This window comes from Rhinoderma darwinii, chromosome 2 (assembly GCF_050947455.1).
Source record: "Rhinoderma darwinii isolate aRhiDar2 chromosome 2, aRhiDar2.hap1, whole genome shotgun sequence".
Lineage (NCBI taxonomy): Eukaryota > Metazoa > Chordata > Amphibia > Anura > Rhinodermatidae > Rhinoderma > Rhinoderma darwinii.
The window spans coordinates 27,783,214-27,805,978 of record NC_134688.1 but is presented as its reverse complement, the minus strand read 5'-3'; the positions used below and the strand labels follow the sequence as shown (position 1 = coordinate 27,805,978).

At 40.9% G+C, this 22,765-nt stretch overlaps 1 protein-coding gene across 1 annotated transcript in view; it reads left to right on the top strand.

The window, feature by feature from the left end:
- Positions 1-21,121, top strand: part of MAML2 (mastermind like transcriptional coactivator 2) — a 156,856-nt gene extending 135,735 nt beyond the window's left edge. Inside the window, exons 4-6 of the mRNA XM_075851509.1 lie at positions 6,888-7,049; positions 9,722-9,833; positions 16,430-21,121. Of these exons, the coding sequence (XP_075707624.1) occupies positions 6,888-7,049; positions 9,722-9,833; positions 16,430-17,340 (1,185 nt within the window). The 3' untranslated portion in view covers positions 17,341-21,121. The remainder of the gene's footprint in view (positions 1-6,887; positions 7,050-9,721; positions 9,834-16,429) is intronic.
- Positions 21,122-22,765: the final 1,644 nt, after the last annotated feature.

The window sequence follows — 22,765 nt, the reverse complement described above, 5'->3', positions numbered from 1 at the left end:
TTAAAACTGAAGTTGCATGTTTTCGTAGGGTATAACGCTACCTTTGTTTTTGCCCGGTGTGTGAACATAGATTATAACTTCCAATGGAGCCAGGGATTTTACATCAAAAATCAACAAAATGTTTTTGGTGAGTTTAATAAACTAATGGAGTATTTACTACCAAACCCCCAATACGGTTTTCAAATGGATGCCTTCTAAAGGGACTAGAGGTGTAACTTGAAGTCCCTGGGCCCATGTTACGAGTCACGTACTAGATCGTGGATTCTCGAAGCTGCAATTTAAATGGCTTAGGCTTGACCGGGTTATGGAGTCTAAGGGATCCACTGGTTTTCAAATGAACCTCTGCAAGAAGTTATGGACTTTGCTGCAGGTTGAACCCCAGGTCGTGGTCCACAGAACGATCTCTAATTGGCGTCAAAAGCTGTGGTGTGGTCAGGAATGGAGACTGGATTCGTCACCACGAGATCAGACAGGATGCGACAAGGCAAAGGATAAGGCAGGAGTGTGGTCAGGAGATAGCCGGAGGTCAGGACCAGGAGAAAAACCACAAGTACCAGGCGTAGTATCCAAAGGGCAAGGCAGGATTGTAGTCAGGAACTAGGCCGAGGTTAAGACCAAGAGAAAAACCACAAGTACCAGGCTAAGCTTTCAAAGGGCAAAGCAGAAAGGTAAGCAGGAACTGGGTCAGGATAAATAGTCAACAGCAATACAAATTAACCGGAACAGAGCCAGGAAGGATGTACCTCAATTACCAGGCAACGCATGGCCGGACGGTTCCCCTTTAAATAGGCTGCCAGACAAATTTTAAAGGTGGAGATCAAGTCGTTATAAAGATTTCTGTGTTAATGGAAGAGGTTCCTCCTTTCATGAGTCTTATTTGTTAGCCAGGGGCTACAATGAGTATCTTTCATACTGGAGAACCATGCCTTTACATGGACAGACCGTTGAATTCAATGGGAACTGTGTAATGCTCCACATGACCTGTAGTTGCGCTAGAGGTGAATTGAACACTTTCTGCTCGATTCCCCTGCAGATTAGCTGATTGCGCTAAGTGCCAGTAGAGGGACATCCTGTGATCAGTTTATCAATGAGGGACTCCTCTAATTTAAAAAGGATTGTCCAAAGCGGACCACTATTTAAATAACATCAGACTATTCAAATAAGGAACAATCGTGGATCTGATTTATCAAAACAGAAAAATAGATCTTCTTGCCCATAGCAGCCCATCACAGTGCAGATTTAATTTTTTCACAGCAGTTTAAGAAACCAAAGCTGAGCTCTGGTTTGTTGTTATAGGCAACAAGGCCAATTTTTCTGTCAGACAGTTTTGATGACTGAGGCTTGTTTAGTGTAAACATTGTGAGCTATCGGTCCCAACTTATTTCCTTTGATTTCAAAGGGGAAATTGAGTGAGTGGCCAAAACTAGTAGGCGTCTCCACTTCCACGCCTCCACCACTCTGATCCTTATAACATGTCTGATTATTATAATGTTATTAAATTAAATTACAATACTTATTTCAATGCATGACATATAAAAGCCATACTTACTATTCAAAAACAGAGTTGCAGGGCATTTAATCCCGCCCAGTTCCGCCAAAAGGGTGCTCCAGGTAGAACTGGGTGGGGCTTAAATCTCACTCCCAGTTCTACCAGTAGAACTTGGCGCTACATTTAAGCCTTGCCCAGTTCTATTAGGAACACCCTTTTGGTGGAACTTGGCGTAGCTTAAATGCCCTGCAATTTTGTTTTTGAATAGTAAGTTTAAAGTTAGCACCTTTAGTGATCCGGTTCATAGGACAGTCCCGCATGAATCAGGACTGTTGGTAAAGATGATAAGGCCACATATAATAATACTTCTATAGACCTCTTCTCAGTAGATGCCACCATGGGCGGGGATTTACTAGAATCACATGAAAACATTCAACCAGATTCCAAGGTTAAATTAAAGTATGTGTAGCGTGCATATTATATTATATATATATATATATATATATATATATATATATATATATATAATATGGGTTTCCTATTCGGCAATCTGTATATACTTTTCTACATTAACATTTTAATAAATCTCTGTTTAATAAGCAATGTTTTCCCCCTGAACAATATAAAGCAGTATATCTTCCTGACCTTCCATTTAGTGAGTTTTGGCATCCGTACAGATAAGCTTACTTATAATAATTTCCAAACATCTTTGCCATAACCACAGCTTGACGGCATTAAGCATAAACTCATCTAATCCTATGAATGTATGTGCCATACACAGCACTGCCAAGGATAGCACAGCCTCGGTGTACGGCTAAGCCTTACTTTTCCAAGGAACAGGGATGGAATTCCAGACCCCACATCTCTTGATACCTGAAAAGTTTCTACTAAAACTTTTATGATTGTAAATTTGCAGGAAAACTGTGTATGTTTTTTTCCTGAATTTTAATAGCGTAGCAATGAAAGAACGAGTAAAAACAGTGACTGTAGAAACAGAACAGAAATGCACAGTTGGTTTTACTAGAAATATTTCCAGAGTCACATATTGATTTATTTCCCTACATAGCCGGAGGTACAACTTGAAGCTCCTAGACCCCAATGCAAACTTTGTAAGAGGGCTCCAAACCTGCCGTGTGTCCTTTTATAACGTGTGTCTTCTTATGTGGCAGAGGGGCTCCCCTCCGGCGCCAGGGCCTAGGTGCGACTGCTACTTTTGCACCCCTCCCCTTATCTATGCCCCTTATAGAAACACTGGGGACAACTTCATAGAAAGCCAATTATTCTATAATTGGGGGATTTTTATGACGTGAAAGAGCAAGTACCTGAAGGAAACCCCCACAACCATGAGAAGAACATACAAACTACATGAAGATGTTCCTCTTGGTCGGATTCGAACCCACAACCCCAGTGCTGCAAGTCAACAGTGCTAACCACTAGCAATATCACACACATTCCTTTATATGTACTATCCAGTCATTCCGCACCAGATGGATTGGAAACTCCTGCCAGTCCAACATGATCAAATAATAGGAGTACTAGACATAAAACTTTTGAAATGTTTAATGTCTAAATTTTGCCCTTAATTTTCTGGATAATCTATTTTAAGTTCTGGGATTCTAAGGCCCTGAATACTGCCTGCATGTATTTTTCCACATGTGTTTTTCGCCCGTGGCCATTGTAGCTTATGTAAGGACCGTGGGCAAAAAACCCTATAAAAAATGCTCAGAAACGAGTGCCACAGGATTTTTCTGCCTCCTATTGATTCAATGGGAGGTCAGTGGCAGAAACTGCGGCAAGAAAGGACATGCCACTTTTTTTTCCCGTGAGCGGCCAAGAAAGCACCTCTGCCTCCCATTGAAATCAATAGAGGGCGATGTCACTTATTCCGATGCCATTTCCGTACCAAAAAACACAGGTTGAACAGAGCCTAATAGCCTGGAAAACCCATGAGTGCACCCTTCCTTTCCCATTTCTGTTGGGGATTTGGTCAAGAAAACAAACTTGCCCAGTGCCTCTGTTTCCTCAGGGGAGCCTAAGGACAGGAACCCCAGGAGCTATTAAAACCACCAGTATTATTTCGCAGTGCTTCTGATTATTTGGCCTGTCTAAAAATGGCAACTGGGGGGTGGGATACTTTGCTTGCTGCGCAGGGTCCCTTTTTCTATCAAACCAGCTTTGCCTGCCTGTGCACCCAGGTGTAGATCTCTAGATATTTAAGGACAAGACTAGGCACTATAATAGGGGTTTTGAGGGTGCCCATTTTAGCAAGAATAAAATGGGTGCCTCTCCTGTTGATTCTACTACCCATCTCTTGCGAAAGGGACTTGTTTGTCCTTTCCTTATTTGCTAAGATAAAAGTGTTTGCAGAAAAGATGGGCAACCTGATCTTGCGCCCCCTTCCTTCATGGGTCTCATTTGTTGCCCTTATGGTATATACGCCCTTATATCCACAGTTTTCTGAGATAAGGGTAGTGCAAAATATGAACACAACATTTACAAGATATAGGGTTGCGTCTTTGTCTGCCTCTTTTCCATGGGTCATTGTAGGTTTTCCTCTTATACAGATGCCAGGCGCGGTGGACAATGTTGTTTTTGCCCCAGGCGTAGATCGGATCACCTGATGACGTTGATGCAGGGAGTGATTTGCTTCCCAGCATAGTTCTCAAGCACGAAGGATAAAGGATCCTGCATGCAGACTAACATAATTTGTTACATGTGAAGAAAAGTCAAATTATGTGTCAGACCTGAAAGAAAGCCAAGTGACTGCACAAATAAATATCCCAGAATGTTTAAACACCAAAGTGGACGCTTTATTAATGTTTTGCACTCGCAGGAGAATCTTTATGTCAAAACCTGTGAATTACTTTAGGATACCTACAAAATAGATTTGTACACAGAATGTACTTTATGGGTGGTGGTTAAAGCAAAACTGCAGCAAAGACGTGAAATAATCCCCATCACACTCTAATCTACCGCACATTATAAAAGTGTTCTTCTATTTCCCCCATGCCACCTCTAACTTGCTTTCTAGAAGATAATAATCCAGTTTCTGGCCACCATCTTCATTGTAGAAATTACTATCTGCAGGCATTAGTTCTCGTAACGACATATCCCATATCCCGTGAGGCTTTTCCCAGGCATCACATAGCGAGTTGTGGCCAAATCACACCTATTAGAAACTATAGTTATATAGATCATTCCAAATTGTGAGCAGGATGCTGGAAAGCCACAGATGCAAGTCAAAGGCACAGGAGAGGCTGTGAACTGTGCCCTGTGCAGCAGTATGCATGTCGCATGCGTTATTCAAAGTCCAACAACTAATAAACAGTACATCAACAAAATTTAATTACAACTATAAATATGTTTACTTATATTTGTGTGTGTGTATGTATATATATATATATATATATATATATATATATAAAATCCACTCCGATATGAACAGTCTCCTACTCCTTTAAATCTGTATTCTTGTCCATATGGGGAAATATTATAGTTGTACTGTTATTCCCTTTTTTTGTAAGTCAATGATTGGGAATTGGTGTGAAAAGTGACAACGACTTTTCAGATCTTCCTTCCCCTTGTATTGGCAGGCTACATAATGTTCATTTAATCAGTATGGTATAGTAAGCAAAGTAAAAAGTTCCTTCCTGGGTAAAGAGAATATGAAATCTATGTTACCAATTTGACAGGCAGGGAATATATGCAAAAGTCACGTTTTCCTTTGAACTGCTTCTATCATAAATCCAATTTGACTATTTTATCAGGTATATTATATGGAAGTGGGCTATTATTATTTTATAATATATATCATTTCTATGTATGTGTATATATGTTAACCATTTTTTCCTTGACAAAATCTATTTGAAGTCTGCCATATTGGAGGTGCACACTCTTTATAGACATTGCAGCAGACTATGGCCTATGGTAGCTGCAGTGAATAGGGCTAATGGGACTGAAAGCGGAGAATTTGTGCTGGTCCACCACTAAAACCACAAAATGGCCAGGTTAGCTATATATATTATGTGTATATATATATATATATATATATATATATATATATATATATATATATATATATATATATATATATATATATATATATATATATATATATATATTTATTTCTCTTTGCCATATAGGAGAAAACAGTGTGTGTGTGTGTGTGTGTATACACTCCCCTTTGTTATTGTTAGAGGTGTAATCCTGCCTATCTAGTCTCTAGCAGTACAGTGAGTCACTCATCAAACTATGACATCTATTAATAATGGAATAGACCTTTTCTTACAATGTATCTTTACAGCACAGCTGAGAAGAGAGATGCACCAATTCAGAAAATGTAATATTTCAGAATTTATCTTTTTATGAATAGTTAAAAGGGTATTAAAAGAACACCAAAAAAAATCAGAACAGTTGATTTTATTTAAAAAAAATATATAAAAAAACGTCTGATTACCTACAAAATAATTATTAAAATATATATATTTTCACTTCTATAGCCATGCACATTTATAACTTGTAATATGTCAGCCCATACTACAGGGTTAAATAATAAATTATTTGGTCTGGAACAGCAAACCTGGATAAGAAAACAGGAAAATTCCATGATCTGTCAGGACAACTGTCGTTCACTGTGTATATGAACTCATCATTTTGGGAAATATAACACATAGCATCATTTTCCACAGCAGCCACCTAATATGTAGAAACTACAGAGGTCGTGAATCAGTCAATGCTCCTGTAAAGTTCATGTAATGAAACATTCAAGAGTATTCAATCTAAATGTCTACACTTGGTGATATTCTAACCACATCTCATAAATGAATTGCTAATTAGTAGGTTGATTTAAAAGCATATAAATCATTCTAATTTTTATTTTATAAATCGGGATTACAAGGTTACAATACTTTGTATATTGACACGTAAGTGTTCAGGAACCTTCTTTGTTTTCAGAAATCTATCTGAATTAACAAATAGTAAAAAGACAGGGAGGAGGGGGATGCAGCTGCATCCTTCAGTTCAGTGGTGCAGCTAGAGGGAAGCTGGTGTGGAAAATAGTCTGGTGCCTGGTAACAGGGGCACCAAGAAATCACTCTGGGTTGGCCAGGTTATTTAGATACAGGTTTAGGGGCAGAGAACGGAGTCATTGCCCCGGGGTGACCATGCATTTATGGTTACCTCTCCGCCAAAAATACTGGGCACCTCCGTAATTAAATCAATATGCGTGTGTGATGGAAAAGCCCATAAAGCCATAGACTTCATACTTAATCCTGCTATGTTAGTTGCCACCACATCGCTTGGTATGTACCTTGCACATCCAGTACATTACAATCTTTGTGTATACCTTTGTTTAGCATTGCCATTTTGTTGAAGTTGTGATTTCGACCTTTTTTTTCAGGACTCGCAATGTAACACTACCAGTCTTGGCGCTAGTTCAGGTGCTGCCTCTTGTTCAAGTCCAAATGGCTACAACACCCAGCAAGCGTTGTTAAACCAGCAAATGATGGAGAAGACCAGCATTATGCAGAGACAGATGCAACAACAGATGTTACCCGGAACGGTAATGGGCTCATCTGATTAATTTGGTTTTACCCAAAAATAAAAAAAACTGCAATAAAACTAGTTATATCTGTTGCTAGAAAAGCTAGATGACAACCAATATGGCTGCCCTTACAGCCCTTTTCTAGAATCCTTAAAAGCAAATCTGCCTTGTAATTCAGTGGTACCTCCGCTGCTTTTCATATTGACACATTAAAGGGATTGTCTAGTTCAGAAAACCCATTTTCATTTACCCTCTTCTGACTTAATAGAGGGGGGTCCTCTGTTCAGGATCCTCGTCTTTTGGCCAGATTGGAGAGCAGTTATAAAGAGTGTCTCTCGCTTTGGAGGACCCGCCCCGTCCTGCATTACACAGATAGCCCATTGATATGAATAAGAACTGCGTAATACATAATATCCCCTGTAGTGGCGCTGCTGGGAAATTAAACACTTACTCCCTGGTTTCGCCACAGATTACAGCTGATCAATTTATTTTGAAGGAATCCTGCCCGACGAAGCCTATTAAAGTCATTGGGTTCCGTCAGGCGCCAATGCTGTCCGTCATACAGCGGAACCGGCACTACCGGTATTTTTGTTGTTCTGCTCGGTCAGGAAACAACGATGCGGGTTTGAACAGGCACTAAGGGCTTATTCAGACGAACGTTGAATACGTCCATGTGACAGCCATTAAAACAATGGGCGTCATAGGGATGCATGTATTTCAATAGGGGCGTTCACACAACCGTTGTTTCAACAGACCGTGTTAAGGGTCTGTTGAATAGAACATGTCCTATTTTCTTCCGTTTTCACGGATCGGATCCCTCCATGGACTCAAGTCTATGGGGATCTGTGAAAATGGGACCCACATGGGGGCAACTCCGACATAAAAAATTGCCATTTTTCACATCCGAGTTTCCCCACGTTCTTCTGAATAAACCCTAATAAGTTGGGATGCTCCAAAGTGGACAATCCCTTTGACTTTGCAGATTTGCCAAACAACTTATGCCACTATTTTGGTTATCATTAAACTTTATCAGAAACAGATATAAATGACTACAACTCAACAGAGAACAACTAAATGACCATGTGAATTTGATAAAATGCATTTGTTTCTGATTTTTTATTTAATGGATTACATTAATAAGACAACCCTTTATATATGGACGTCATGGGAAGGGTACATTCCCCAGAACCCCTCTATTAGCCAGCGCTGAGAGCCGCTAACAACGTGTAGCTTTTGCTCTTGCAGACTTTGGCTATCCATGTGTTACATGGTCAATGATTCATTTGAATGGCTGGCATGTAATACTACATTTCCCCTGTAGTGGCCACTGTAGGGAAAGTCTATGGCAAGCTGCCACCTCCCACAGCAATCTGCAGCAATCAGCTGATCAGAAAGTCATCTTCATTATAAAAAGGAATTGTCTTGATGACACCCAGGACATTGACTTGATTCCCCACCACCCCCTGCAAAACCCACAACCAGTGCAAAGAGGCCGAATCAGAATGAAACACATTAGAAAGTTGCTGATCATACCTGTTGGGGCACCTTTTCTTAGAGTCTAAGGTACCTTTAGGGGTTGTATTCCCATTTTGGGGGGTTTGTCAGAGTGATAAAGATTCTTGATATGAAATGTGACGTTCTCTAAAGCATTAACACTGAGGGAGCTGAGAGAGTTAGAGGGGATGGTCTGGGAATATGAAGAAGGAGGAATGTTTGTGTGGGGAAGAGAATGAAACCATTCGGAATTTTAGGAAGTGGAAGTAAAAAATAACATGTCTCTAGTGTGAATGTTCTCCTGCTGCAAAACTTAGAAAAACAGAAAATATGAAGTTGTTTGTGTCTTCTTAAGGTGAATTCAGATGTAGCCGAGATTGCACAATGTACAGTACAATACACATGGATGGGGTTTTCGAAACCTCATCCATACCTAGTGGAACAAATCGCAGAATTTAGGGCATGCATGCTGGAATTACTCTTGAAAGATTATTCCCTTTAGTATAATGACCCCATTTAAAGGGTTATTCCCGCAGTATAGGCTATAAATGTCTGATACATGGGACCCGCACCTATGTCATGAACCGTGGAATGGCAGCCATCTTACCAGAGATAACGGGGGGTGGACCCTAGTTTTGGAGATACGTAAGGGTCCAGAGCTGGATATGCGATAAATGTCTAAGATAGTGGTCCTCAGCCGTTTTCATGTCCTTAATTTTTCATGACTAAGGGATCTTCTGTATAATAGCTGGTACATGGAATACCTAAAATGTGTCTCCAACAGAACTCCATTTCTTCTATAGTAGATTTTTATATTTCTAAAATTCACGCTGTAAGGCCTAATGCACATGGCCGTAGCGGTGTGCACAGCCCATGATTTTCTGCTCTGAAGGTCGCGGAGTGTCATTCGCGGGCCGCCAGCAAATCAAGGACCGTGCACACATTCATTTCAATGAGCCTGGACTGCAAAATGCGGCCCATATAGGACTTGTCCCATCTTTTTGCGGACCAGGCTCTCGGCTACTGCACGGACTGTGGAAACCACGGTTGTGTGCATGTGCCCATAGAAATGAAGGGGACCGCAATTCACCCGCAGATTTGCGGGTGAATTGCAGACGCAAAAAACACATTCGTGTGCATGAGGCCTAAGACTTACAAAGTTGATACTTATGGAATTTTTATACTTGCTTTTGAAGGAGAAGTGTGGCAACCAGGATCAATTAAACCGGCATTTGACGAGACCACCACCTGACTATAAAGATCAACGAAGGAGTACAGTCGGCATTCAGCAGGCAAATCAGTTTTCCAGTAAGTATGACTCCGTTTTCAACATTAAGGCTGGGGCTCCACAGTGACTTTTGCTTGTGTGAAGGTCATGGAAAAATTTCGGGTTAGTGTGACCATCACATGACCTAAACTTTTAGCTATGGGGGAAATAAATCAGAGAGAAATTGCAAATTCCAAGAATTCCAACCAACTTTTTCCCCCACAGGGGAAAAATAAGGTTGCGCGACAGTCAAGGTAACCCACAATTTTCCTGGGACCATGATAGAACCAAAAGTCACCATGGAGTAACAGCTTTGTGGTATACCAAATTTTTATCTTGACAATATCTTCATTTGAACCATAAAAATGTCCCTCCAATTTGTCTAAAGTTTAGGAGATTACTACTATATCTACTCCCATCACAAGCCACCGTTGTTACAATTCCCCCTTAGGAAGACTTGTTTGGTGCCATGAGGTTCAGGACAAAGCCCCATTCATTTTTGTTTAGAGACTGCATGGGTTACTGAACACTCTAAGTTCCGGCCTATTAACCTCAACTTGTTCTATTTTATACATTATGATTTCACATATTTGTTGAGAGAAAGTTGTACACAGCTTTATCAAAGGAGTATTACGACAATTTGATCCTCTGAGATGTCCATCAGACATGCCAGTAAGTCACATTAATGGGGCACCTTGACCTGGTGATCAAAAGCATACTTACTATAGAGGCAGACCATGTGGCTGCTATGGGGTCCCTAAAGAAAGAGGGCCCAGTCAAGGTTTCCTGCATCTCTTATTTTAATGGATGTTAGAACCGGTGCAGGGATCCACAGGTGCTATAATATTACCAAACAAGAGTGTGGGGAATTACCAAAGGATCTTGTCCCAGGTGGTTAAGGGTGTGGTGGTGTTAACCAGCACCAGAAAGGAGCCCCATTTTAATATTTTCTATGAGACCCACTTACCTCTTTATATGCCCCTGCTTTCAATCATACAACTAAGACAGCTAGACATGAAGGACATATGTAAAGAATAATATTGTCAAAAACATGCAAATTTGGACAACAGAGGGCCAAAGAGTTTGAACAACATCTTAAAAGGTGGTAGATGAACAGTCCAAGAAAGAGGCTAGACGAGTTGGCATCCTGGGACCACTAGAAGAGGGTGAAAGAGCCTAGAAGAAGAGCTGGGATAGAGGGGGAGAAGAAACAGAGTAAGACTCTGTTCACATCTGCATCAGGGCTCTCCATTGTTCTGCTCCATCATAGGAGCAGAGCAACGAAGAACAAGAGCCGCCGGATCTATTGCATGACGGAAACCAAAGGTGCCTGAAGGAACCCATTGCCTTTAAAGGGTTCTGTTGGGCTTCTCTCTGTGTCCGCTTGTTGCGCTATTTTGTCCATCAAAAACAACAGAATCTGCGACAAAGGCTCTTAAAGAAGCCTCTGATGTAGATAGGAACAGAGTTTAAGGGACAGTCACTTACCTGGGTCGGTAAGAAGAAGCCAGAGAGAAAAATAGTGCACAGGGGTGAGGAAAAGTGGTAAAAAAAAAAAAGAATTCGGCAGGTTTTGGTAAGTGTCGGGATTCTATCTCTTCCATATACCCAATAAGGCATATGAACTTCATAGAACGGGATCCCCTACTCCAGAGCAGAGAGCCCCCGAACAGTCTGACTCCTGTTCCGAAAGACTGACCACAACCATGTATTGCATAGTTGTCCCCTTATTTAAATGGGCGTTGTGTAATACTACATAAGATAACAGCTGTTGGGGGGGTTGGTTTTTTTTAAGAGCGTCCACATGTAACAACCCCTTTAACAATCAATACCCATGACTGAAGTCCTAGCACTATAAATTGGTATTCTGAAAATAGGAAAAGGGGATGCAGCAAACCTGCCATGACTTAAAGTCTATGTCCACATTCGCAGCCAATTTTTCTTATTGTTCCAATGCATCTAAAAGGAAAATTGAAGTAACTTTGTAAATAGTCTTCAAGGCTATGTACACCTTTGAAAATGTTTTTGTTTTGTTGTTTTTTTTAATAAAAATGTGTATCAGTGTGTTTGGTGCAACATTCTAATGACTTTTTATTAAAAATTATTTTTACTTTTTGGGATACAGCTGCTTTGTATCTTGTGCTGAGACCTGAATCCGTCAGGTCAGCGGGACTGACGGTTTCAGCGCAGGACCCGCTGTCACTGAACCCATCAGTGCCGTTGAACTGACGGATAAAGGTCTCGGCACACAATACAGCTGTTCGGTATACAGGATACAAAGCAGCTGTATCTCAAAAAGTAAAAATAATTTCTAATAAAATGTGATTACAAAGTTTCACTAAACACAATGATGCACAATTTTATATATAAAAAAACGTTTCAAAGGTGTACATAGACTTCAATTAACCCCTTAATGACCAGGCCATTTTACGCGTTAATGACCAAGGATTATTTTAAGTTTTCTCCACGGTCGCATTCCAAAAGTCGTAACTTTTTTTTTTATTATTCCAACCACATAGCCGTATAAGGGCTTGTTTTTTGCGGGACGAGTTGTATTTTTCAATTGCCCCATTTTTAGATGCTTATAATATATCGATTAACTTTTATTAACTTTATTTTAGGAGAGAATTGAAAATAAGCAGCTATTCCAGCATTGATTTTCACATTATAAATTTACGCCGTTTACTATGCAGCCTAAATAACATGTTCACTTTATTCTATGGGTCGGCACGATTACGGGGATACCAAATATGTAAAGGTTTTATATGTTTTCCTACATTTGGATAATAAAAACCCTTTTAGAAAAAAATTACTTGTTTTTTTGCATCGCCGCGTTCCAAGAGGCGTAACGTTTTTATGTTTCCGTCAATGTGGCCGTATGTGGGCTTGATTTTTGCATGCCAAGGTGTCGGTTTCATTAGTACTACTTTGGGGTACATGAGACTTATTGATTAACTTTTATTTTATTTTTAATGGGGAGAATTGGAGAAAAAAAATAATTTTGCTTTTTTTGCACTTTTTTGGGATGTCGTTCATCCGGCGGTTTAATTAATGTGTTCATTTTATTGTTCGAGTTGTTACGATCCTGGGGATACCATATATGTGTATGTGTTATTTGTTTTGACACTTTTGCTAAATAAAACCACTTTTTGGGGAAAAAAAGTGGTTTTATTTTATTTTCACTGTAATTTTTTTTTTTATATACTTTGTTTTACTGCTTTACATAATTTTTTTTTTAGTCCAACTAGGGGACTTCACCATGAGATCTGCTGATCGCTTATATAATGCTTTGGTGTACTTCGTACACCAAAGCATTATTGCCTGTCAGTGTAAAACTGACAGGCAATGTATTAGGCCATGCCTCCGGCCTAATACATTGTGTATAACAGCTGTGTATAACAGCCGTGCTCCTGCCGCTGATTGCGTGGGTACAGTGGCAGTACCCACGCGATAGGAGGACTGATATATCAGTCGCTATGCGGGAACTAGCACCTGCATAGGACGGATATATCTCTCCTTCGTCGTTAAGGGGTTAAAAATCTCCTATCCTTTTGTGTCTACATACAAACCCTCTGTGGTCTGAACCTGCAGTCTCCCCCCCCCCCCCCAATCTGTCTGATAATTCTTAGTAGGATGGATGGATGAAAATTTGACTGCTGGATCAGACTACAGAGGGTTTGTTTGTGGTCTGTTACCATGGAGACACATGGCTCTGCATAGGAGATGTCAACAGAAAATTATAGATTTTTTTGATTAAGACTGTTTGCAAAGTTGCTTTATTTTTCAATTTAGATGCATTGGAGCAATAAAAAAAATAAAAAATTATGTCCACTTTAACCAAAACCGAAGAAGCCAACAAAAATTCTTCCTCCTTTAAAATATATGCTTGTTAAAAATGTATATAGAAATGTATTTGCACATTTCAGACTAAAGTGGTTACATAGCTTGGCACGAATGACCTTGTTCTTGTCAAAGACAAATTTATCTCAAAGATGTCACGACCATCGTGGGTTTCTATCTTAACTTGGAGCTGTAAGTTCTTCTTTACTTCTCTGTGGGGGAAGGGAAGTGACTGACTTTGGGTAGCACCAAGAGAAGTTGTCACCTTCTTACATATTCTGTTTATTTCCTGTTCTGAGGGTAGAAGATCATTTTTCTTGCTGCCCTAAATGTTGGTTGTGAAGAAGCAGAACAATAATGGGGCTCATTATAGCTTCGCACAAAGACATACACAAACAAGTGCTAGGTTTTATTTTTTTTTCAGATCCCAGTGACATTTTTATTGGCTGGCTGCACATAACTTTAATTTATTACTGTCTCGGACAGCCTTACTGAACTTGTTAAATCAGCTCTTGTCCCTCCTGCCAAAACAGAAGAGAGGAATCCTTGTAGAAATACGTTGGTAAATAAAAAGCTGAAAATTCTGAATAAAATTAGCAATTCATCCATGTCCCCTGACAGCTGCTCTTTCATTTGAATAGCAGCAAGAAATATGGTGGCCAATAATATACATCATGGACTATGTTTTGTAGAGAATAGTTAATTTGCAAGATAGAAATAAATGCAATGTTTGCTGGGAAATAAAGGTTGAGTGAAAATTTTACCAACTTTCAATTTTACCAACTTTTATAAAGAATTAACGTAAATTTTACCAACTTTCAAATTTTACCAACTTCCATTTTTTTTGTTGTATTAAAAATGGAGGCTTTTAATATGGTGCAAGAGTAGTGTATCGTACGTCATCAGTACACCCATTAATCTTACATTGTGTCCCCTAACTGTGGCTCTTAGGCCCCTACATGTGGTTCGAAAGCTCCATAATATCTTGCACCAATGACCCCGAAGATGTCTTAGCATAAGGCCTCATACAAATGGTGAAGCTATGTACATGGGGCCTGGCAGGTGGCCCCTAAGGTTCTGTAATACAGAGACATAGGTTTTCCATGTGGCACTGTATTCTACCCCATAACCAATGCTTCAAGGTGAGACTACAGTACCTACATAATACGGCATGCGATGGAACATGCCACAATTTTTTATTGATTCCGAAGGAATCTGTGAGATAAAATCCACATGTGCCTAATATATAACCGGGGTCACACAGAGGTACAGTTTAAACCCAAAGCAGACTGGGGCTGCCATATTATGGATCCGTGGCCATTTATGCGAACCCTTACTGAAACTTGGCACCATGGTCAGAACTATATCATTGGTAGTTGACACCAGGCTAGGAACCATATCACTGATAATGGGCTCCTAGGTCAAAATTATATAACAGGCACTTAAAGGTGTCTTCCGGGACTTTTGATATTGATGGCCTATCCTTAGAATCCGGAGAGGATTCTTCTCATGGCATCCCACCAATTGTACGGCAATGTGCCTGGTAAACATTGAAGTGGACACGGTGCTCATGTGATTGCTATGGCTCCTTCAGTCAGCTGATCGGAGGGGGTGCTGGGAGTCAGAACCCCTCTGATCTAATATTGATGGCCCATCCTAAGGATAGCCCGTCAATAGTCAATATCAATGTACCGGAATACCCCCCTAACACAACAATGTAGAACCGGACTACCTGACACCAAGCAAGTTTGGGTGATATTTGGGGGGGTTTCTGACTTGGATAAACCCATGCATTGGGTATGAAAATGTTTGCATTCCCTGACATCTTAAAGCGGCTCTGTCACCACATTATAAGTGCCCTATCTCCTACATAAGGAGGTGACAGTAATGCTTTTTATTTAGAAAAACAATCTATTTTAAACCACTTTATTAGCGATTTTTCGCTTTATGCTAATGAGTTTCTTAATGCCCAAGTGGGCGTATTTTTACTTTCGACCAAATGGGCGTTGTACAGAGGAGTGTATGACGCTGACCAATCAGTGACCTATCAGCATCATGCACTTCTCTCCATTTATTTGCACTGCACTAGCGATATAGCTATATCACTATGTGCAGCTACATACACAGACATTAACGTTAATCCAGTGTCCTGATGATGAATACACATGACCTCCAGCCAGGACGTCATGTGTATTCAGAATCCTGACACTTCTGAATCTTTTCTTTGAGATTTCCAGCAAGCCACGCGTAATCTCGTTTACCTCCGTAATCTCTCGAGATTACGAGTGGCTTGCTGGAAATCTCACAGAAAAGATTCAGAAGTGTCAGGATTCTGAATACACATGGCGTCCAGGCTGGATGGTCATGTGTATTCATTATCAGGACACTGGATTAACGTTAATGTCTGTGTATGTAGCTGCACATAGTGATATAGCTATATCGCTAGTGCAGTGTAAATGAATGGAGAGAAGTGCATGATGCTGATTGGTCACTGATTGGTCAGCGTCATACACTCCTCTGTACAACGCCCACTTGGTTGAAAGTAAAAATACGCCCACTTGGGCATTAAGAAACTCATTAGCATAAAGCGAAAAATCGCTAATTAAGTGGTTTAAAATAGATCGTTTTTCTAAATAAAAAGCATTACTGTCACCTACATTACAGCGCCGATCTCCTTATGTAGGAGATAGGGCACTTATAATGTGGTGACAGAGCCTCTTTAAACAGATTATTTTTTTTTTCTAATTTTGTACGTGAACTTCTATTTGCTTTAATTGAAACACTTTTTATTTGGCAGGTGGCTTGTCAACTGTAGGTGTTAACACAGATACTACTCTACCAACTTCATCTTCAACAAATATGACATCCCAGAATCAAACTCATTCTTCAACAAACCATGGCTCTCGAATGCCTCCTCTTCAGGGAAGTCCAAACATGTATGGAAATGTATCATGCCTACAACAATCTATGTATAATGGCATGAGCCAAATGCAACCACAAACCAGTCCAAACCCGATGGGAACAAGCCAGAATGGTAATGTCGTGTCACGGCAACCAACAAATACAACCGGAACAAATATGTCACCTTTCGGAACACAATCTGGAAATAATGGTCCACCATTTAGACCCAATGGACCAAGCACAGCAGGACAAAGACCTCAAAATGTCATCAATAACTCAACTCCCACCCAGAAATGGCTGAGTTCAGAAGTAAAAAGACAGGATATGGTAGGCTTTGCCAACACCAACCAATATTCTAACCAATCAGTTCAGGGTATGATAGGTCAGCAGCAGTTCCCTCAACGTACTTTGTCGATGCCCAACCAAGTCAACCCTGGGGTACAAATGACTCCTTTGTCTACAATGACGTCATCAAACAGTGGTCAAACTATTGAACCACTACGAGGTTTTAATCACGGGCAATCTCCATTGAGATCACAGATGTTACCGAGCATGAGCCAAGCTGGTGGAGGGTTGACCATGCAACCCAACACATTTAATTCCACCAATCATATTTCGCGAGCATTTCCACGGAGTGACTCTAGCAATGACTTGGGTTCATTTGATTTTCTTTCTCAAAATGGTGGACTAGGTTCATCTCCGAATGGCGACTCTGACTTCATTGATGCTTTACTGAAAACTGGTCCCATCAACGATGACTGGATGAAAGATATTAACCTGGATGAGATTTTTAAAGGCCATTCCTGAATTCCTATTACAAGAAGGCAATAAAAGACTGTTGTATACATTTTAAAAATGTTGCACATGCTGTATTGTATTCTCACAAAAGGTATAGTCACCAGATTTTAAAGGGTAAGTTCATCTTATAATGACGTTTCATGAGGCGGGGGAGGGGATAAACCTCATTAGGGAGACTTGATATCCCCTGGGCCACTCCAAGTACCCATAAGCACATACTTAACAAAGTAATCCTCATTCCAGCTATGGGGTGTGCAGCCATCTTGCCCAGACTCTGGGGGGGTCATTCTTAAGATTTGGGCCTGGAGGAAAAGAGGATACTACATTGTGTATATAGCACAGGTTTCTTGATATAATATTCCCATGTACTGTAGATAGGTTTGAAGGTCACCATTAAGAATAATACATTTTGCAGTAGATATGTAAAATTTTTGTAGATGATTTAGATACTTCACTTCTTATTTTACACTCTAGCATTTCCGCTTTTGCTTCTTTTATGACCAGCCAATAATCTATAGTAAATTTTTGCTAGAAGGTAAAAACATAAGAAGATTATGTAAGAAAACATGGTCTGTATAAGTTGATTTTAGGTCCAAACGCACTTGCTTTTGAGGGGGAAAAAAATCTGATATTTGGGAAGTTGTCCCATTCTAGGCTCTACCAAGAATTTACTATGTGGTAATTATATGTGCAGCTATTTTCAGAGTTTATTAGGTTCTTTAGAATTAACTCCCCACAATATCCAGGGTGAAGGGTCCCCAACAAATGTTGGCCAAGATGGACTTTAGAGGTGGCCTGAAGGCACCACATCTGGCTATGCTTTTGGCTTGGTTCCTGTTTGTGTGTATAACTGCATGTCCGAGGTGGACCAAATAGGGGGTTCCTACATTGTCATAAAAGATTAAGACTATGGGCTCTACAGGGGCCCTAGGAGGAGTGGAGTCAGGTTTCAGATTTGTGAACCTGGCAAGACTCTCTATACCCTTAGACACAATAAGGTTGGATGATCTGTCTCTAGGGTTACAATGCTCGATCCCTTGATTTCCTGCAGTGGTAATAGCCTATATAGAATAGGAGATGTCGTAGCATGAACCTACACCAGGAGGTGTGCCTTTTTTTCCATTTTTTTATGAGGCCATCTGCTCAATATGCATGCCCATGGCTGATAGTACAACACAAGGCATTGACTTCTTCATGTCTGCGTGGCCAACAGTAGCAGACACTCATTTGCCATTTGACTAATGTGCTGCACAACATCGATCTTCTCATATCCATTTTCTGTTTAAAGTTTTATTCTGCCATAATTCATCTTATACTGCAGTGTAAGGGATTACCCCTGAAGATGGTACTGGTAGATTTTTTTGGGGTCTTCATTAAGTGTTCGGTTTACATTACATCTTGGTACTATTTGACTGCAGACAAAGTTTGTGACCTGTACGGTCACTTTGAAGACCAGGCTTTCTATTCCATTGTTTTGGCCAACCATTCCCCTACTGTTCTCTAGTAAATCCTTGTATTCTGGAACATCTTTTCTTAGAACTCTGCGTTGTGCCCATTCCTCTGTTATTCCTCTTAGAAACATATGAATAAATTAAAACTGGGTGTTACCATATTCGTTGTCAAAGGGGCGTGTTTTTACACTCTAACACTGACCAATCAGTGCTGACCGTATCAAAGAGTGTAGGGACACACCCTCAACTCCTAACATCCAGTTGTCAATTTATTCATACATTTTTAAGAGGAATAAAGGAATGGTACAACACAAAGTTCTAAGAAAAGATGCTTCAGCATTGTCAGGGAAGCTGGCAGGTGCTCTTTGATATGAATGTCCACCATGACGTTTTCAGTTCCAACAATTTGTGTCTATTCATTTCTTAATCTATCTTTATAGCGGTTGGAACTCTGTTTTTCTTATCCAGAACTTCAAATCCCCCGCATAAAGATACATTTAAATAATGAAATTCAGGCTGCCTGCAGCCGCACTGGGGGGAGCTTCCTGCATACTGTGTTATTATTGCGTTAAATGTACAAACCGTAAGCTCCACTTAGTGGTGGTTGCAGGCAGCCAGAAATTTATCATTTAAAAGTTATGGACGCCTTTGACATGGAAAACATGATTTTTAAATATGTTAGTGGTTACCTAGTATTATAAAAGTTGCACTCCGTTTCAGGCTGCAATCTTGACTTATTATAGGACCCCCTGATATGTATTTTGCAAACTGCTCCTAGTTTAAGACTTTTTTACTGTGGACGTATCCTTCCCAGTAATATGTGCTGGCAGGGACTCCAGGATGCTACTGCCTTCACTAGCACCCATGTATCCGCACAGCTTCATCCCTGCACTGCTTTCTCTCTACACTAACCTGTGTAATTCCCCCTCTGCTCTCCTTCCTATCTGCACTCTGACAATCACTGACAGCCTGTGTGATCTGCCCTCCCTGAAGACTTGGAAGCTTTTCCCCTTCTCCGCACTCTGATCTGCCATGTACTACATCCTCTCCCTCCCTGCTCCTATCTTAAATGGGGAGAGCAGATTACATCAGGAAGTGGATTGATGGATTTGAGTTAGAAGCAGGGGCACATCTAGTTATATACAGGAGCTGCACAGACTCTACAGCAGCAAAATGGTAAGACATTTTTATTGAAGACTATTTAGAAAATTGCTTAATTTTGCTTTAAGGAAGCGAATGAACAATAAAAAAAAAAACGTCAGTGCAAAGGTGTCCATTTAATTTAAGTCTATGCAGGGCATTTGTAGCTCTAAATTAGAAAATTAATCCGCACAAAATCTTGGGCCTATTTAGATTTAAAAAAAAGTGGTGCCAAGGGTGGTCATTCACTTTGTAGACGGTTACTGTAAGCAAGATTGATCTTTGGTCCATTTAAAGGGCAGCTCAACTTTGCAGGAAATTGTGAGGATTGCTTGAATACATTTTATATGGACCTGTCATCTTTCCTGACATGTACAGTTTGGTCCAGAATTATTTGGACAGTGACACAATCTTCATGATTTGGGCTCTGCTGCCGCCACATTGGATTTGTAATGAAATAACTGAGATACAATTGAAGTTTAGACTTTCAGGTTTAATTCAAGGGGTTGAACAAAAATATCCTGTGAAACGTTTAGGAATTGCAAACATTTTTCTACACAGCCGCCTCATTTCAGGAACTCAAAAGTAATTGGACAAATTAACATTACTATAAATAAAATGTTTTTTTTAAATACTTTGTAGAGAATCCTTTGCTGGCAATGACGGCCTAAAGTCAGGAACCCATAGACATCACTAAACGCTGGGTTTCCTCCTTTGTGATGCTTTGCCCGGTCTTTACGGCAGCGTCTTCAGTTGTTGTTGTTTGTGGGTCTTTCTGCCTTAAGTTTTGTCTTAAGCAGTGAAATGCTTGATCGGGTTGAGATCTGGTGATTGACTCGGCCATTGCAGAATATTCCACTTCTCTGCCTTATAAATTCCTGGGTTGCTTTCGCAGTATGTTTTGGGTCATTGTTCATCTGTACTGTGAAGTGACGTCCAATCAACCTTGCTGCATGTGGTTGAATCTGAGCAGAAAGTAAATCCCTGAACACTTCAGAATTCATCCGGCTGCTTCTGTCTTCAGTCACATCATCAATAAACACTAGTGACCCAGTGCCTATGGCAGCCATGCATGCCCATGCCATCACACTGCCTCCCCCATGCCATCACACTGCCTCCCCCATGCCATCACACTGCCTCCACCATGCCATCACACTGCCTCCACCATGCCATCACACTGCCTCCACCATGCCATCACACTGCCTCCACCATGCCATCACACTGCCTCCACCATGCCATCACACTGCCTCCACCATGCCATCACACTGCCTCCACCATGCCATCACACTGCCTCCACCATGCCATCACACTGCCTCCACCATGCCATCACACTGCCCCCACCATGCCATCACACTGCCCCCACCATGCCACCACACTGCCCCCACCATGCCATCACACTGCCCCCACCATGCCACCACACTGCCTCTACCATGCCATCACACTGCCTCCACCATGCCATCACACTGCCCCCACCATGCCATCACACTGCCCCCACCATGCCATCACACTGCCCCCACCATGCCATCACACTGCCCCCTCCATGCCATCACACTGCCCCCACCATGCCACCACACTGCCTCCACCATGCCATCACACTGCCCCCACCATGCCACCACACCGCCTCCACCATGCCATCACACCGCCTCCACCATGCCATCACACTGCCTCCACCATGTTTTACAGTAAATGTGGGGTGCTTTGGATCATGAGCCGTTCCAAGCCTTCTCCATACTTTCTTCCTCCCATCATTCTGGTACAGGTTGATCTTAGTTTCATGCTGTTCCAGAACTGGTTTGGCTTCTTTACATGTTGTTTAGCAAAGTCTAATCTGGCCTTTCTATTTCTGAGGCTGATTAATGGTTTGCACCTTGTGGTGAACCCTCTGTATTTGCTCTCATGAAGTCTTCACTTTATGGTAGACTTAGATACTGATACACCTACTTCCAGGAGAGTGTTCTTCACTTGTGTAGATGTTGTTAAGGGGTTTTTCTTCACCATGGAAAGGATTCTGCGATCACCCACCACTGTTGTCTTCCGTGGACGTCCAGACCTTTTGGAGTTCACAAGATCACCAGTGCACTCTTTTTTTTTTTTTTTTTTTCCAAGAATGTCCCAAACTGTTGATTTGGCCACTCCTAACATTTGTTCTCTCTCTCTGATGGATTTCTTCATTTTTTTCAGCCGAACGATGGTCTGTTCCACTTGCATTGAGAGCTCCTTTGACATCATGTTGTGGGTTAACAGCAACAGCTTACAAATGCAAATGCCACACCTGGAATCCACTCCAGACCTTTTACCTGCTTAAAGGGAATGTGTCACTAGAAATTTTTTAATTTTTTTTTTAGTTAAACAATTAATATTTAAGTGATTACACATTGTTTTAATTTTTTCACAAGTCAGGAAATATTATAAATTAGATTCTAATTTATAACATTTCCATGCGCTGGCCACTAGAGGGAGCAGTTCCAAAAATTGCAGCATGGTCAATGTGGTAAAGCAACCTCATTGCTTTATGCTGCAAATTTGGGGTAGATACACTCTCTCTAGTGTCCTCACACAATCCCCCCCCCCTTTTTCTGGCTAGTGCCAGGAGAAGGAGGGGTTTGAATCTTCAAACCTCCTACACTGTGTGCCGCCATTTTCTGAGCGACTGCACAGTGCTAGGAGGATTAGATACAGGGCTCAGCAGACAGTATAACACGAACATACACGAACATAATACACACATCACATACACGAACGTAAATTACCTGCTCCTGCCGTCTCCGCTCATATTCCTTGCGCCTTCGCTTCCTTGAACATATGACCGGAAGTCGTCATCTTACTGTCCGGCAGCGGCTTCC